Source organism: Sebastes fasciatus, chromosome 20 (genome assembly GCF_043250625.1).
Source record: "Sebastes fasciatus isolate fSebFas1 chromosome 20, fSebFas1.pri, whole genome shotgun sequence".
Lineage (NCBI taxonomy): Eukaryota > Metazoa > Chordata > Actinopteri > Perciformes > Sebastidae > Sebastes > Sebastes fasciatus.
This window is the reverse complement of record NC_133814.1, coordinates 10,170,784-10,186,711: the sequence shown is the minus strand read 5'-3', so window position 1 is coordinate 10,186,711 and position 15,928 is coordinate 10,170,784. Positions and strand designations below refer to the sequence as shown.

The window sequence follows — 15,928 nt, the reverse complement described above, 5'->3', positions numbered from 1 at the left end:
TCAGTTTGACATCCTGATATATCCTTCAAACGCAAATTGTAGATCCTTCTGGCTGTTTCTCCCTGAAATCGCTTTTTCGTTTTTTTCAAAAATGAAATAATATTCAGCAGGGAGTGCAGTTAGTGGCAGTGTAGGCTCCGTGGTAGCTCTGACAGCTTGACGGAGTAGCAGCAGGGGGCGGGGCTTAGCGAAGGGTCAATTACTTCTCTATAAACTGTAGTAGGTTTTATCAGTATAATCTACCTATGCACGAGGGATTCACAGGAAGCAACTTTTTTGATTCCCACTTTCAGTGAGTTGGTGATTAGACTAAACTTAGTCTAAATTTTCATTTTTCGGGTGAATTGTTACTTAAACACAAAATATTTTCTTTGTACTGTATTACAAAACAGAATTCCCGCTTCTCCATGTGTTGATTATGCAATGTTTCCCTGTTGTGGCGAATGTAAAACACACACTGGCACAGTCAAACACACTTGTGCCAAGAAACAAATGGATTCCTTTAATAATAGAGCAGACTGGTGCTGAGAGAGACGAGCATGCAGGCTGTTGAGATGTCAGGTGGGGGTGATATTCGGTGTGTCGCAAGGGTCCCATGTTTCATGATTCCCCTGAAGGCATGACAGCGGTGAAAATCCTTATCTTTCGTGTTAGATGCGTGGCTCTGATCTGTCATTCGTGACTGTTGGTCTCAGCTTCACCGTGACAAACGGATTCCCTCCTCTGCAGGGAGAAAACGGGGGGAAAAATCGTAACGCCGGCCTTCAAATTCATCATGTGGTCATTAACTGAAGTTGAGTTACTGACACACGTCTGAAATCGGTGAGTACTTGTTAGTTGTGTTAGGAAACTCACCCTAGAAAGGGGGCCTTTGCAGTCCCATTGACTAAAGAAACCTGTTGTCAAAAACACAGAAGAAAAGACCCTTCAAGATCCAGGACAGAGAGACGTAACACACACAACATTGAACACGCACCACCAAAGTCACCACACCCTCCTTCCAGCTGTGAAGAAAGTCAGTTTTGTCAGACTGGTTTGTTAAGATTCCTCATCAACAGTTATCACCCCCTCCTTCCCAATCAGCACAGTGGAGCTTTGACGCATACTTAATCTACCTCAGACCTCACCGAGTTTGGAATCTGGACGATCTAGAAAAGCTGCATGGTGAGAGACACACTCCTGTTTTTCTCTCACCCTGGGGACGGTGATAATCTTATCACCTCCACAGAGCCAAGTGAGCATGGGTACGATAAAGCTGAGGGATTATTGCTTGTAAATCAGGATGTTGTTTTCATTTTAGATCAGATCAGAACGTGTGTTTAAACTAAGATTTTATCATTCATTTACTCAGTGTGCATGATAAAGAGAGGTAACAATTCTATCATTCAGATGCAAATCTTTCTAATTTATTTTGTTATCAAGCTTATCATTGCATTCATTACTAATTGCGGAAAAACATGTGTTACCCTGCTCTTCCATTAGAGAGCAGACAACATCCAGAAGTCACTGGACATGCAGCCTTTTATGAGATTTTTAATCCCTTAGCTCAGCCTTTCGGGAAGACTCTGAGGTGTTGTACTGCCCTCAACAAACTCTTAATTTCAAGCAATCAAGTCAAATTGCCAGAAATTTGTAAATGTAATTCAAAAATAAAAAAATAAGTATTCTAAATGAGACACAATTTTCTAAAATCTAATCTTTTCAAAATATTCCACACCTGCAAAAACAATCAACACTTACTCCAGGATTAGTAACGTTTTCACGGCAAACAAACATAAACACAACATATACATACAGTATATAGGCCTATTTATAATAACATACAGTATACTGTATATCAAGTGCTGGAAGCAAGTTATATACTACAGCACCTGAGCAATCACTGACGCTGAGACAATTTAGGGTTCCCTCTGTTAAATGTCTGTCTCCACCAGGATATAAAAACTTTTTGGGATTAAGAAGAAGGGATCTGAATGCTGCCTGAGAGGCTCGACTCAGGGAAAAAACACCCCACAGCGATGGTGACAAGGTGCACCTTTGCCCCACAATCACAATAACAAACCTAAAGAACACAATCAGCCTTCAGCTCTGAACAAATTGTTAAAAGGCAGTGAACAAATTGTCAAAGGCAGGGAAAGGACTGTTTGTATGTGGCATTATTAAAGTTAATTATAAGAATTTGAGGATGAGGTAAGAAAAAAAGAAAAGCACTGGTATCCCTACTGTGTGGAAGGTACGTCCCTCTCTGTGGTTTATTTCATGGTAAAGCCCTGAGGCAGCAGATACAAAGGACACGGAGTACAGACAGAGCAGTGAGGAAGGTGATGATGAGGGAGGAAGAAGTGTGCCTGGGCTTGTCCGCTGGCCGGACAGCTACTAGTTCATTCTCAATCAGCTGACACGGTGTAGGCACCAAACGAAATTGCGTCTGTACCCTCTTTATGTCCTTTATGTGACTCTCTCTCTTTCTCCTCTCTAATCTCTCCATTCCTGAACAAAACCTGGTGAAACCTGGCGGGGAAGCATTTTTAAGATGTCTTTAAAAAACAAAATTGAGCCAACATTTCGTTTATGTCTCAATACAGTGACTTAAGTAAAATTGTAAGGCTCACACATCCTTTAGGGAAATGATCTAGATAAATATAACATGTTTCCTCAAACTGGTTAGAGGAATTGAGGTGTGTTTCTGGCTGTGCTCTGTCTGGAGGGCGTGGAGGCGATGACGATGCAGCAAGGAGATGTTGATAAGACACAATTAGTCAGACTAAAAGTTCGACATGTCTGATGTTCATTTTGTGGTGTGGATGTGGAGTCTGTGATGAATTAGGTAAGGCAATAAAGATATCCTATCAGGAAACAGAAGACCCAGCGTTGCCCTCTCTACGATAATTATCGTATTTTTACGATAATTTTGCCCCCTGTACGATGTGTCATAATGTACGATAATTTTACCATTTTGTGATTCTTAGAAGTAGTAGTTGGTTTTAGTCTGCGCTGTCTCATTTTTAGGAGAACTACGGTGGCTGACACGAAAATGTGAAAACGCGAAAGGCCAGTGTTTGGTTTGTCCGTTCTGGGCTACAGTAGAAACATGGCGGCCGGCTCCGTGAAGAGGACCTGCTCTGTATGTAGATGTAAACAGCTCATTCTATGCTAACAAAAACACAACTATTCTTATTTTCAGGGGATTATACACTGAAAAAAAAACATACTTAATATTATATTCCATCTCTGCCAATAGATCCCCCTAAATGTTACATACTGTTCCTTTAAAGAGCGACAAATGATGGATTAAAGGTATAAATAACGTCAAGTTAATCACATCCACACAAAGAAAAGATTTAACAAATACAACACGTAACACGTGGTTAGTGTACGCTTAGTCGGGCGCTGGTATTGACCTTGTTCTTTGGTGTGGGCGTCGAGGGGAGCGATGGCCTATAGGGGCCGTCGCTGTAGTCCGCTGGCGGCAGCAACACGGGCTCCTCCTCATCCTGCTCCGGCAGACTGGCCACACTCAGACGACGCACCGGCGTGCCAAGATCGCTGCTAACACATATCGACATAAACGTTTAGCTGTGAAGCAAATCATTGATTCACTTCCCACCACGTTGTAATCTTGTCTTACCTTTGTGATATCGCTGGCTCGGTGTAAGGTCTGCAGTAAGATGAGGGAAACCAGCCCCGCCTAATAAGGAAGACAAACAGAAACATCATAAAACAATTTCATTTACTGTAAACAGTCATATAAAATCTTTATCGTCCATTGATTATTTAAAAACCCATTAGTTGTTATCTTCCTGGTGTCAAAGTGATATTATAACGCTTCATCTGACTCTCGGCAAGGAAGCAATTAAGTGTATTTCCTGAAATGTGAAACTATAACTTTAAGACAATATTACAACCAATCATTTGATATATAAAAAGAAGATTTACCAGTTAAAAAAATGCCACAATGTACCAGATTCTGTTGGTGTCTGTGACCATAATTTATTGGCACACCTTTGAACACAGTTCTTCAATAATAATTAGGTCAATAAAGGTTAATTATCTTTGTCCTGCACAATTACAGTAGAATGCACCCAGGTAGGTCAGTTTTATAATTAGGTAACCCAGTAACCTAAATAATAAAGCTCTCCCAAGAGATGTATTACATGATGTACTGTCTGTACATCAGCAGTTTTCAGTCTGGGTGGGTTGCATGATGATATAATTATGTCTGAAAATCAATTCCACTAAGACGATGATTGTCACTTTTGAAATATGCTCAGTTGCAGGACTTTCAATACATCATATACTGTATGGGTGAATTTTGGATTGTTGTTCAAATTTGCAGTGCAATGCTTGATAAATATATACACTTTTCACAATTACTAAATAATGTGATTTAATAAAAAATCTATGGAGCATTTTATGGGTCCAAACACCACTTTTCTTCATGTCCCTCAATTGTGGTTTCAGTGTTGAGATACGTAAAATGAGCTAATTAAATTACAATATAACATAATTTCAAATGGAACTGTTTCATATACATATTACTTTACACCATATTAATTTAAAAAAGCCAAATGTATAAATTTAAAATTATTGTAATGTTGCGATAAGAACATTTAGTGAGAACAAGTGATGAAACCCATAAAAAATAAACATGTTACAGATACAAATTTTAACAACTATATGTAATTTTGTGAGCCTGCTTATATGTATTACATACTCTGATGTTTACAATTAATAGAAAAATTCATAGGTTTAATTTTTTTAATTTGGGAAAGTCAAAAGTGACCGAAGTTGCAGAAACACCCATATACATTTATTCTTAGCTATATAAAAAACAGTCATATAAAACAGATTTTTGCCATTCAGTGTGCATACAAGAGACTGCAGGGACACACTTGAGTCAGATGTTCATATAATCTTTGACAGACTTTGTTCACTAAGACTCAGAAGTTGTCTCCAAGTCACGTCTGGAGAAAAAAAATATGGCTTATCAGCCCAATGCTCTGGATTTGTTGCTAAGAAACAGAGTGTAATGTGATTTATCCCAACATGTCCCCATCTTGACAAACCGCCACTAACTGCATTAAAACCACTTCCATTCAAACAGCCACTTAACAACAAACACACACAGGGAGCAGATAAGGCTTATGTTAATTTGTTCCAAAGTGGGAATGAAATAACACAAGCTCTGTCAGCACTCGGTGACCCTTTCGCCTGCGTTATGAGTCCTAATTGATCTAGCGAGGAGTTGAAGATGACTGTAATTACATAGGCAAACCAGAGACTACTTTATGGATTTGTGCTGCTGTAGCTACATATACAAACACGACTTGTTGTACGTAAACAGTTTATGATTTGAGCAAACAAGACACACAGGTGCCATATGTGTTTGTATCGGAGAATATGAAGCTTTAGCGTTTGGGAAATTTTTTTCCATCTCTGCCGTCTGGAGCTGACATGGAGTCACAGCTGCTGTGTAGAAGAGTGATTTCATCTTAATTGCTTTTTTTAGTTGACATATTCATTTCATTCACTCATCCAGGGTGAAGAAAAATTAGGCATTAGGTGTTCATCGTTGAGGGAAATATAAAAGACCAGATGCCTCTTGTTTGTGTGTGTGTGTGTGCACCTGGATGTTTTGCATGTGTGTGTGGTGTTGCTGGGCAGGGCGACAGAGAGAGAGAGAGAGAGCTTTACGACTGCCATGTCGAACATACCTGACTGACATGCTCTGTGTATCTAAGCATGATGCATTAGCACAGCTAAATATTAACAAACACAAAGCGAGAAACAAGTACTGCTTACCTGAGTTATGTGAAAAATGTCTGTGTGTCTGTGCTGCTGCATATTTGTTGGAGTGAAATTACATTTTCTTGTGTGGGTGTGCCAAAGGTTGTATTGTATTTGTATATTGGCTGTCACAATAAAACTTCCTATTTCACATTTGTGTTCATTTTCTATCAAGTAAGGTAAGACTTAAAAACCCTATAGACTTATATACTATCCAGCTCTTAAGTTGAACGCCTCATTTCCACATAGCTCTGTGTATGTATGTGAATCAACCTGAAGTTCATTGAATACTATGGGAACCTACGTGATCTCCGATGTGTTTGCAAAGAAAATTTCGGTCTGTAATAGAGTGCTACAGGGATGACATATTTTTGTAGGCCAACCTGGAAGTTAGCATCGCCCTGGCTCCCTCGACAAAAAGCCAATGGGATTTTTCCATTGGGTTTTAGATTATTGCAAAAAATAAGCTCTGTGGCAAACAGACGTTTATGATACTTACACGTTTTGTTCAGCAAGATAATCTCCACAAATGAACACCACTTTTATGATTTTTGAATTGTGAATATAATTGGCAGAAGTCAAAAGCTAACGTTAAGCTATAAACAAACTACATGAGCGTGAGTATACACAACGAGGCTGTAAAGGCGGACGAGTCGACGTGATGACGCTTAGTAGTCTCATTTAGCCACCTGTTAGCAACCGACTTCTTTAAGACACCTAAAAGCTTCAAAATTCACGAGTGGGGTATTTATTGATGTATTTATATTGGAGAACAAAACGTTAAAACTCTTTAGCTTGTGTTGAACACAGACCTTCTTTCAGGCATCTAACTAAAAAACCCATTGACTTCCAGACGAGGGAACAGGAAGTGCTAAAACGCGAGGCGTCAAGGATACAGTGTAATAATTTCACATTTTCGTTATTGTCAACAAATCCCATGAAAAGAAAACCAACAATGTGTTAGTCTGTGTCACGGTACTGTCAGACTTCCCCAGCTTTTCTGTGCCAATTGGTTCCCACTGAAGACATACATCTTTAAAAACAGGTCCCAAATACTGTATGTAATTTAACCATTTTAAAAGGCTAATCAATTTCCTAAAACAGCTGGGCACCGTAGTCTTAAGCAAACATTTCCTTAAACATTAATAATGCATCTGTTAAGAGTCTATATTCACTGGCGGATTAATACACATTAAGGACTATTTATAGTATTTACAGCAGCAGGGCTGTGTATGTGGTAATGAAGAAACATGTAGGACAACAGCGGTGATCTCTGGCACAGGGGAATACATTTATATTACCACACAGGTAAGATCATTCTGTAGTGGGTTTTGATCTTTTCATGGGATTCGTTGACAATAAGAAAAGAAAATTATGAGGCTTATCCTTTAAAGCCACAGATGCTGAGATGAATTAACAGATGGGTAAACTATGACTCCTCATGAGACAAAGAACCACCAAAACAATCATGAATCATGAAAAAGGTTAAGAACATACTGCTGTGTCCTCTCCAGCTCTCCGTACAGCCAGCCGTCCTTCTCCTCTTGGATGAGCAGGGTGATGATGTCACCTTCGTCGAAGCTGAGGAGTGTTTGGTTGTTGCCCGCCGTGTGAGGAAAGATGGTCATAACTCGGGGCTTCTTGGCCACGTTGAGAATGGACGACTGGGACGTCGACCGGGACAGACTGACATCTACCGAACTGCCCTGGTCTGGAGGAGATTAGAGATGTGACGATATCAGTTATCTGTCAAAACTTTGAAAGCAAAAGGTAATTTAAAGCAATGATTTAAAGCAGTAGTTTGACATTTTGGGAAAGGTGGGTGTATTTTGTTACCGTTGGACAGAGCCAGGCTAGCAGTTTCCCCCTGTTTCAAGTCTTTGTGCTAAGCTAAGCTAACAGGCTGCTCGCTTCAGATTTACCGCACAGATGATCACAATTTGACAAAACTTCAAAGGAGGAAACCAATGACAACTTAAACATATTGTATGGTTGTAGTTTCAACATTTTGAACTCTTTTTTTGATGTGTGAATAATGTAAAAAGGGCGTCACAATTGGGAATTTAAGGATGACAAATAAAGAAAAAAAAATAGATGAATAGAAAAATGAAATTATATCAATTTAAATTAAATTAAATTAATAGATGAATACCTTAAAATAAAAATAAAAATATATATAATAAAAAATTAAAAAATAACATAAATAATAATAAAAAAATACAAATACATTTAATTAAATAATAATAATAAAAAAAGACATATTAAAATATTCTATGGATAACAAAAGGACTGTGAGATGCCACAGAGACTGTGGGATTTGTGGATTTTGTTTCAGAGAGCTCTTCTGTACCTGAGTTGTGGTCCGAAGGGGGGGTGAACGGAAACCTGGGTTCTGGGTTGAACATGGTGGCTAGCGGACTGATCTGTGCCTTCAGTGGTGGTGCTGGAGGAGGCACCCCTGACTCCACGTTGTTCTGAGCAGATGCAGAAGAATACGATTAGCAGGTGGAACATGTGACAAATTATGAGATGACGATAATGAAACTATAACAATCATTTTCTCTGACTGTCCAGGGTAAAGTCCTTATCAAGGCAATGATTTTTAAATAGTCATTACCGCAATTTAAACTCCCTCCTACGCAGCAATAAAGAGCCACATTCAGTGGACTTAACAACAAGAGCACATGCAGGATTTCCCATGGCTGATAGCCAGATAATGATAACAATCCACTTTACACACAACAGCCTCAATTTGATACAATAGTTATCGGCATCTTTGCAAGATAAAACACAAGCAACAAGACAAGATAAAACACTTCAGGGCCACGATTTGTTCTACTTATGTAATATCTGGAATGCTTTTATCCACAGCTTTTATCTGAAGCATCTTCCAGTAAGATGGGTATCACATTTAGTGATGAAAAGCAACACGTATTAGATAAGTGAATGAAGCTTACAATATAATATTCTGAAATACCATTCCAGCATGGATCCATTCACGACCAGCTAATACTCACCCTGTTGTAGCGTTCAACCCGCGGCGACTGTTCTGGAGTGGAGGACAGCTCCTCTAGGATGGTGTCCGGCACCTGGTTGATGTCGCTGCACTTTTCCTGCCAGCTGGGGAGCTTCATGGCCAGAATCTCTTTGGCCTGGAATTACCAGAGAAAGAAAGGTGTTAAACAGCCCATTAATGGAGGAGTCTGACTGACTGTGCAGGATTGTCTCTCTGTCCTTGATGCTTACTTTCTCGTGGAAGTTGCTAATTTGATAGGAGAACATGCAGTGCTTGTCTGCCAGGAAACAGAAGCGTCTCTTTTCTTCCAGAAAGGCCTCTCTGCAGCCGTCGGAGATGAACTTCTGCATGTCCACCTGGCGCGACGAGATGGTCTCCACATACTGCAGACAGGGTCAAAGGTCATGGTACAGAATTAATAACTAATCAGCTCTCAAGTAAACAAAAAAATTAGTTCTAGATTGTATTTCACTATGTCGTGTGGATTTTCCACATGTGACCACAAAGACAATGAACAAAACAATAAAACCGAGAGCAACGTGTTTCCCTCAGCGCTTCATCAGGTTCATGAGAAGGTAAAATGGGCCTAAACAAATTTAAGGAATAGCAAAAAAAAAATTAATTGGCATAAAATTAGAATAAAAAATACATAGTAAATAATTAAACAGAAAAATACAAATAAGTAAATAATAAAAGAAATGAAAAAGGAAAACAAAATCAATATAAATTACAGGAAAAAAATAGAAATTTAAAAAATATACATTAGTTGACCTAAAATAAAAGAAATGAAAAACTGCTATATTTATATATATTTATTTCTTTTGTTTTCCCATAACTTCAATTTATTTTCTTTTTGCTTTCTCTTATTTTTCCTATTTAATTTATTTACTTAATTTATTTAACTTTTTATATATTTATATATATATATATTTTTTTCTAATTATTTATTTATTTTTTTGACTCATATTCATCACAGTACATCCAGCTGTTCAGCGCAGGCTGTGCCACAGTGTGTATCCGCAGGGTGGATCAGTTAGGATTGTAAATGTGCTGCTTTAACACCAATCTGAGTGGTAAACTGTCTCTTGATGGCTCTCTCGGTGGCCACAAATTAACATTTGTGTGCTCGGATCAGATTCACAAATCGAGGCACTAATGAGCGTTGTTGTAATCAAATCTCTGCACTTAGCGACAAGTTTATTTGGGTCCCCCGCTGCTTGTGGATCGATCTTAGCGCAGCGGTAAACCAAATCAGTGCTGAAAGACACATCTTCCCCACAGAGAATGATTCTGCATGTAAGAGCAGATGGGCGACTGGACCTCACATAAGACATACTGCATAAAACTCTTTAAAATGACTTCTCAACCCACTCCTCCATCCCCTTTATTCTACACCCACTCCCCTTACAGTTTCTCAACCATTTTCCCAGGTTGTCATGGTGACGGTAAAGCAGCCTGTCTCTAAGGGCTCTGTCGCAGACCCTCCTCTACTGTCTTGTCTCTTTCTCTCTCTCTCTCAACGATAGCCTGTCAGATGCTGAATCAGGGGTCTTCATCACCCATTTTCACAGCAAACAGTCTCCCAGCAAGAGGTGGGAGAGCAGAAAGACAGAACTGAGCTCATCACTGGCAGGCGGCTATACACATGATCATGAGAAAGCTGGGTTACACTATCCATCATTGAAGTGAGGACATGAAAACAGTCGATAAATTAAAACAAGAGACAGACAGGAGTTATTACTCGCCCCTACTTCATCTCACCGCATTGATTTACAAAGCAAATCGCTGCCTGAGGTGTTAGGACTGCTCGCTGGTAGCGGGACAGCAGGACGTAAACACCCGACGATGTGCAACACTCATTTTGAAGTGTACATTTCAACCAGTATACTCAAGGTCACTGCACACCAGGAAACACACCGACTCAAGCAAAGGCAATATCAACACTGACTAGTAAATCTTCAAGGCCATCATGTGTGTGTACGTCTGCTCACTCAGCAGTGACGCCTGTTTGAGCCTTGTGTGTTATTTCAATATGAGCTCTGAGATGCAAAAGATTTGGTTTTATGAGACCACACTGCTGTTTGTCTGCTGAAGAGTAGTTGTTATGCATGACTGTGCACTGTAAAAGGTATTGATGGGTTCAAATATAAGAGTGTTATTTGCTGGAGAATATTTATAAATGTTGATCGTAATATTGTATGTTTCGTATTCATGGTCATTTATACTTATCTTGGGCATTATCTGTATCCACTGGGACAAAATGTATTTTAACAACACTATTTAAAGGTGCAGTGTGTAGGATTTGGCGGCATCTAGCGGTGAGGTTCCAGATTGCAACCAACTGAAACTTCTTCCATGTGCCAAATGTGTAGGAGAACTACGGCGGGTGACGCAAAAACGTGAATGGCCCTATCTAGAGCCAGTGTTTGGCTTGTCCATTCTGGGCTACTGTAGAAACATGGCGGCCGTATATAAACGGCTTATTCTGAGGTAACGAAAAACACAATGATTCTTATCATCCTCAAAACACTAGATTGACATACTTAATATTTAATTTCTGCCAATAGATTCCCAGAAATGCTACATACCGTGCCTTTAAGTGTCTATAGCCATGCTAGCAGCTCTGTGAGTCGGTACTTAGGCACAGTGCTGTTTTGAGATAATTGCCAACGCCAGAAAGCTAATGACATGTGAGCTGATAAAAGCAGGAATAACAGGTAACCATGATGACCATCTTAGATTAACATGTCAGCATGCTAACATTCGCTAAGTAGCACTGAACTGCTGTTAGGAACCTGTTTTGGGTGTTGCTCTTCAGTGTACTTTAGAAGAAGCACTAGAAGTACTACAGATTTTGAGCAAGGATAATTTAGGAGAATTGGATTTGCCTCTGATTTGCAGCCTTATCAGCTCTAATTTGGCACACAAAAGATGTCATTGGACAATAACAACTATGTTACACTGAAAATACAAGTCGATCCGTAACCACTTTTTGTGACAAACAACATTTCTGGTTTCCGGGAATGAATCATTTGGTAAAGATTAAATCCCACCTGCTGCATCTGATACAATCTGGATCTCGGCATGCTCCGAAACTGTGTGTGCGCCTGCATACGTGTGAGCATTCAATCAAAACGTTTGTGCAAATTTGGGTGTGTTCGCCTTCAATAAAAACACAATCTTCCGTCTGTAGCTGAACGCAGTGAGCCGAGGTATAATGGTCTCATTCTGCTGCAGGGAATCTGCAAACAGCTATAGGCGTGGCGGCACTTTTGACGAGTTTATCCCTTGTCCTATCTATCTTTTAAGGTATTTAGTGTCTGAACGCACATCTGAAATGTCTGCCATCAACGATGCCATGCTCTCATGTAATATCAAAGGAAAGGAAAACTGAAATTCTAGTACCACACCTTCTTCTTTCTCCTTCGCGCTGGTATGCGATTATCATGACAACTATCTTAGCCACATCTCTCCGCCCCAACGCATAAATTGCACACTTGTCATATTCTTTTGACAGGAATCGGAGCGTGGTAAGCATGCAACAGCGCCGTGCTTGAAAAGCCATGCAAAGTATCAGTGTCAGACATGCTGTGATTTGAAGGTTTGGGGTCGGTTTCAGTTCCAGTCTCACCTCGTTCTCTTTGATTTCGTACTTGGACAGGTGCTTTCCCTGGCTTTTCCTCCTCAGCTTCTTCAGGTCTGTCTGGGAGCGCTCCAGGAAGTCCGTCTTCACCTTGTGCTCGGACTGGTAGCGCTTAAAGGTGGCCTACAGGAGATGTTTGACAAGGGAGGAACTGATGAACAGATGGCACTTTTCATTATACAAATGTTCCTCAGATGCAAATAAGCTAAAATAATAGAGTCTTATTGGCAAATCTAAGCTCTGAAATATGTTTGCATTATAACTCCTATAAGTGATGGAAGGAGGGATGTATGATTACACTTACATTCATGTATTTCACATCCATCTCTGTCTTCTTCTCCAGCTCGATAATAATCTCCTTGTGGAACCTCTTGAACTGCAGAGAGAAAACACACCTCAAATTCATTGCAACACACATCGTGCTGCTGCTACGTGCACGCTGTTCTCAACACGATGTACAGTTCTGTCACATGGCTCAATGGCAACGTTACGATAAGAGCAGGGTGACCTGGTGGAGTGCATGATAATGGGTTCCTGAGGATGAGATTCCACCCATCAGGGGTGGCTTATCAGCTTGTTATGGTTAAAGATTTACAACTTTTCCCTCTCTCGCGTGCTACATCACGATCAGTCCAAGGTGGTCACAAGCAGAAACGAGAGACTGTTTTTCATTCACATAGTGCGTTATTTGCTTTCTTTTTTTTTTTTTTAAAGAGATTGTGCTCATTTCTTAAGCTTTTTTTACAGCAGACTGTGTGTTTCAGTTGTCGCCGCATTCAAACTGGCGACGCTCGACTTCTATTTACTTCTTGTCACTAACAGGTATCTGAAGCATTTCACCCCGAGGCAGCAGGGTCAGGAATGATTCTGTCTGTTGTTTTTTCCACTCTCGTCAAACTTTCTTTCATCTTGTGTTACGACAATTTCAAAACCCTCTGAAATGAAAAGAATGAGCTCAAAAGGCTGTATGGGTCACGTGTGCAGAAACTACAGCAAAAAGCACGATCTCTGTCTGTTATCTGAAGATAAGCTGAGTGTTGGTGGCCCCGGGGCACTTTGAGGAATGAAAAATTAGAGGTTCAACAGGTGACTTGTCATTGCACAAAACTGTTTTAATGACATAATTGCAGCACGGGGAAGGCTTTTCATCCTTCGGGTCCATTATGTTGCTTTCATCCTTCTGATTCAGGAACAGACAGAATGGAGCGAAGATGAAGGGAACAAACTAAAGATCAGTGAGCTTTACTGAGAGAAGGTGTCCTTTCAAAATGTTTCTCGTATTGTCAACAAATCCCACAACAAGACCGAAACCTTTAGTCTGTCTCTCAATACTTTCTGACTTCTCTACTATGTTTGTGGCTCTCAGCCCCAAGACCATTAATTCTTATTTAAGATGTCGATCTTTAAAAACGAGTAACAAATAGATACCTTAAAAATACTTAACAGTTTCCTAAAACAGCTGGGTGCTGTAGTCTTTATAAAGCGCTACTCAAACATTAGTAAATTGTGCATTTGTTGGGAACACCATATGCATAAAATCGGAGTAAAAAAGTTAACTTTTCTGTGCAATCAGAACAGTGGGATCTGTATTTGCATTTATCACAGTCCCTCTAACGTCCAACATCATAACACTACTTTATTAATTAAAAATCAATACTATATCGCGATACTCGATATTTTGGATATTTTCTTACACCCCTAATTTTCAATGGCAGATTTGGTACGTTATCGATGGCAGGCAGGGAGGACTAGGCTAAATCAGGCTTTGGCTACACAGGATATACTTGTTTGGAAACTCCTTCATAGTTGTTGTTTGGTCTTTTTATGGGATTTGTTGACAATAGGAGAAATATACAACACCACCAGACATACTTAAAGGTTACTCACGTTCTCTTCCAGTTCGAAGAAGACCTTCCTGTGGGCGTCGGAGATCTCCATCAGAACCACACCTAGAAAGACATCAGGGTGAACGTTTAGTATTTCAGAGATTGTTACAAAGAAAGAGAAACTCGTTTTGAATTCATGGCCCTGTGGTTTTGTACTCTGGCCAGGGTCAGGAGGAGATTTCTGGAAATAAATTGATTTGCTTCCTTGCCGAGAGTTAGAAAAGTTAAACCACAATATGTTGTTTTTTACACTTCGTTTTTGGATAGGGATGCAGCGATACCGATACCGGATCGGACATTGGGCCGATACTGACTCAAATAGCTGGATCATGTATCTGTGACAATGTAGCCAATCTATTCAATTCAGTTCTATGTTTATATACTATACAAATTATATACTGGAATGTTAATTCCTGTTTAAGTTTTTACCTATTTGTTGCTACATTAAAAAGGTTTAAACTTGAATTATAATTCCTGTTAATTTTTAAGATTTTTTTACCAAGTTGCCGGTGTACGATTTATTATTTTAATAATAAATAACTTTCACAAAATTTATATCTATGTATTTATTTGTTACATTGTGTTTTACTAAGTTAGGAAAGCAGTGTTTAAGTCAAGCCTGATGTTGCCTTACACATAAAAGAATGATCCCAGTCACTTCCACACAGTGAGGCATACAGCTTATTAATTAAACACTGATATCGGATCGGTACTCGGTATTCGGCCGATACCCAAAGCCCAGGTATCGCTATCGGTATCAGGACTGAAAAAGTCGTATCGATGCATCCCTATTTTTGGACGGATTCAAATTAATGAGCCCTAGGTGTGCTGGTATATGGTTTTGTTACCTGGTGACAGAGCCAGGCTAACTGTTTCCCCCGGTTTCCAGTCTTTGTGCTAAGCTAAGCTAACTGGCTGTTGGCGGTAGCTTCATATTTACCGTACAACGTCTAATTCCTGGCAAGAAAGTGTATTTCTCAAAATGAAGTATTCCTTTAAGGGAGGCTTGGCGATAGAGAGGATTTGAAAACCACACACCAAACATCCAAAAAACGTTTATGACAAGATGCAGATTCATGAGATGTCATTTATGACAACAAACAACCATAAACACTTGCCATATTTCCTATATTAACATAAACCATTTTTCATTAAACCTCTTGCATGCATCTTTACAGCCCATATTTTACAGATGACTTATCTCCTTTCAATATTTGAACAGCTGTCAATAAGTAATCTCTGTGAAACGTTGCTGGTATTGTGCGGTCAGATACAGAACAGTCTCCATTCACAGACGGGCGGGCTACAGCACAGATAGAGCAGCATATGACATGAGACAATGGGAGTGAGTCAATACTGTAAACAGAGGTGGACAATCGTAGCTAAGCAGTTTATAGGGCTACCTCTATCACAATGGGGTGAAATCTAGACACAAGGTTTACTATAGGACACGGTGTTCGGGTGAAACCTGAAAAAAAACAGTAAAGGGGGACGACATATCTGGACATGTGATAGTGTCAGTCACCGTGAGGGAAAAGTGTTTCAACACCTTCAGAAGAAATAATGAAAGCACAGGTGTTGGGTTAACTTTGTGAT

General features: G+C 39.7%; 1 protein-coding gene across 2 annotated transcripts in view; it reads right to left on the bottom strand.

The window, feature by feature from the left end:
* The window catches only part of baiap2l1a (BAR/IMD domain containing adaptor protein 2 like 1a), a 30,830-nt gene that overhangs the window by 1,927 nt on the left and 12,975 nt on the right, over window positions 1-15,928 (bottom strand). The window contains exons 4-14 of one of the 2 annotated variants that reach the window (XM_074619940.1): window positions 14,334-14,395; window positions 12,751-12,822; window positions 12,435-12,569; window positions 9,034-9,186; window positions 8,805-8,939; window positions 8,138-8,261; window positions 7,285-7,498; window positions 3,629-3,688; window positions 3,402-3,549; window positions 856-896; window positions 190-723 (exon numbers count right to left, since the gene is read on the bottom strand). In XM_074619940.1, coding sequence (XP_074476041.1) covers window positions 651-723; window positions 856-896; window positions 3,402-3,549; window positions 3,629-3,688; window positions 7,285-7,498; window positions 8,138-8,261; window positions 8,805-8,939; window positions 9,034-9,186; window positions 12,435-12,569; window positions 12,751-12,822; window positions 14,334-14,395 — 1,217 coding nt within the window. In that variant the 3' untranslated portion in view covers window positions 190-650. The remainder of the gene's footprint in view (window positions 1-189; window positions 724-855; window positions 897-3,401; window positions 3,550-3,628; window positions 3,689-7,284; window positions 7,499-8,137; window positions 8,262-8,804; window positions 8,940-9,033; window positions 9,187-12,434; window positions 12,570-12,750; window positions 12,823-14,333; window positions 14,396-15,928) is intronic. The other variant, XM_074619941.1, reaches the window with a different exon arrangement.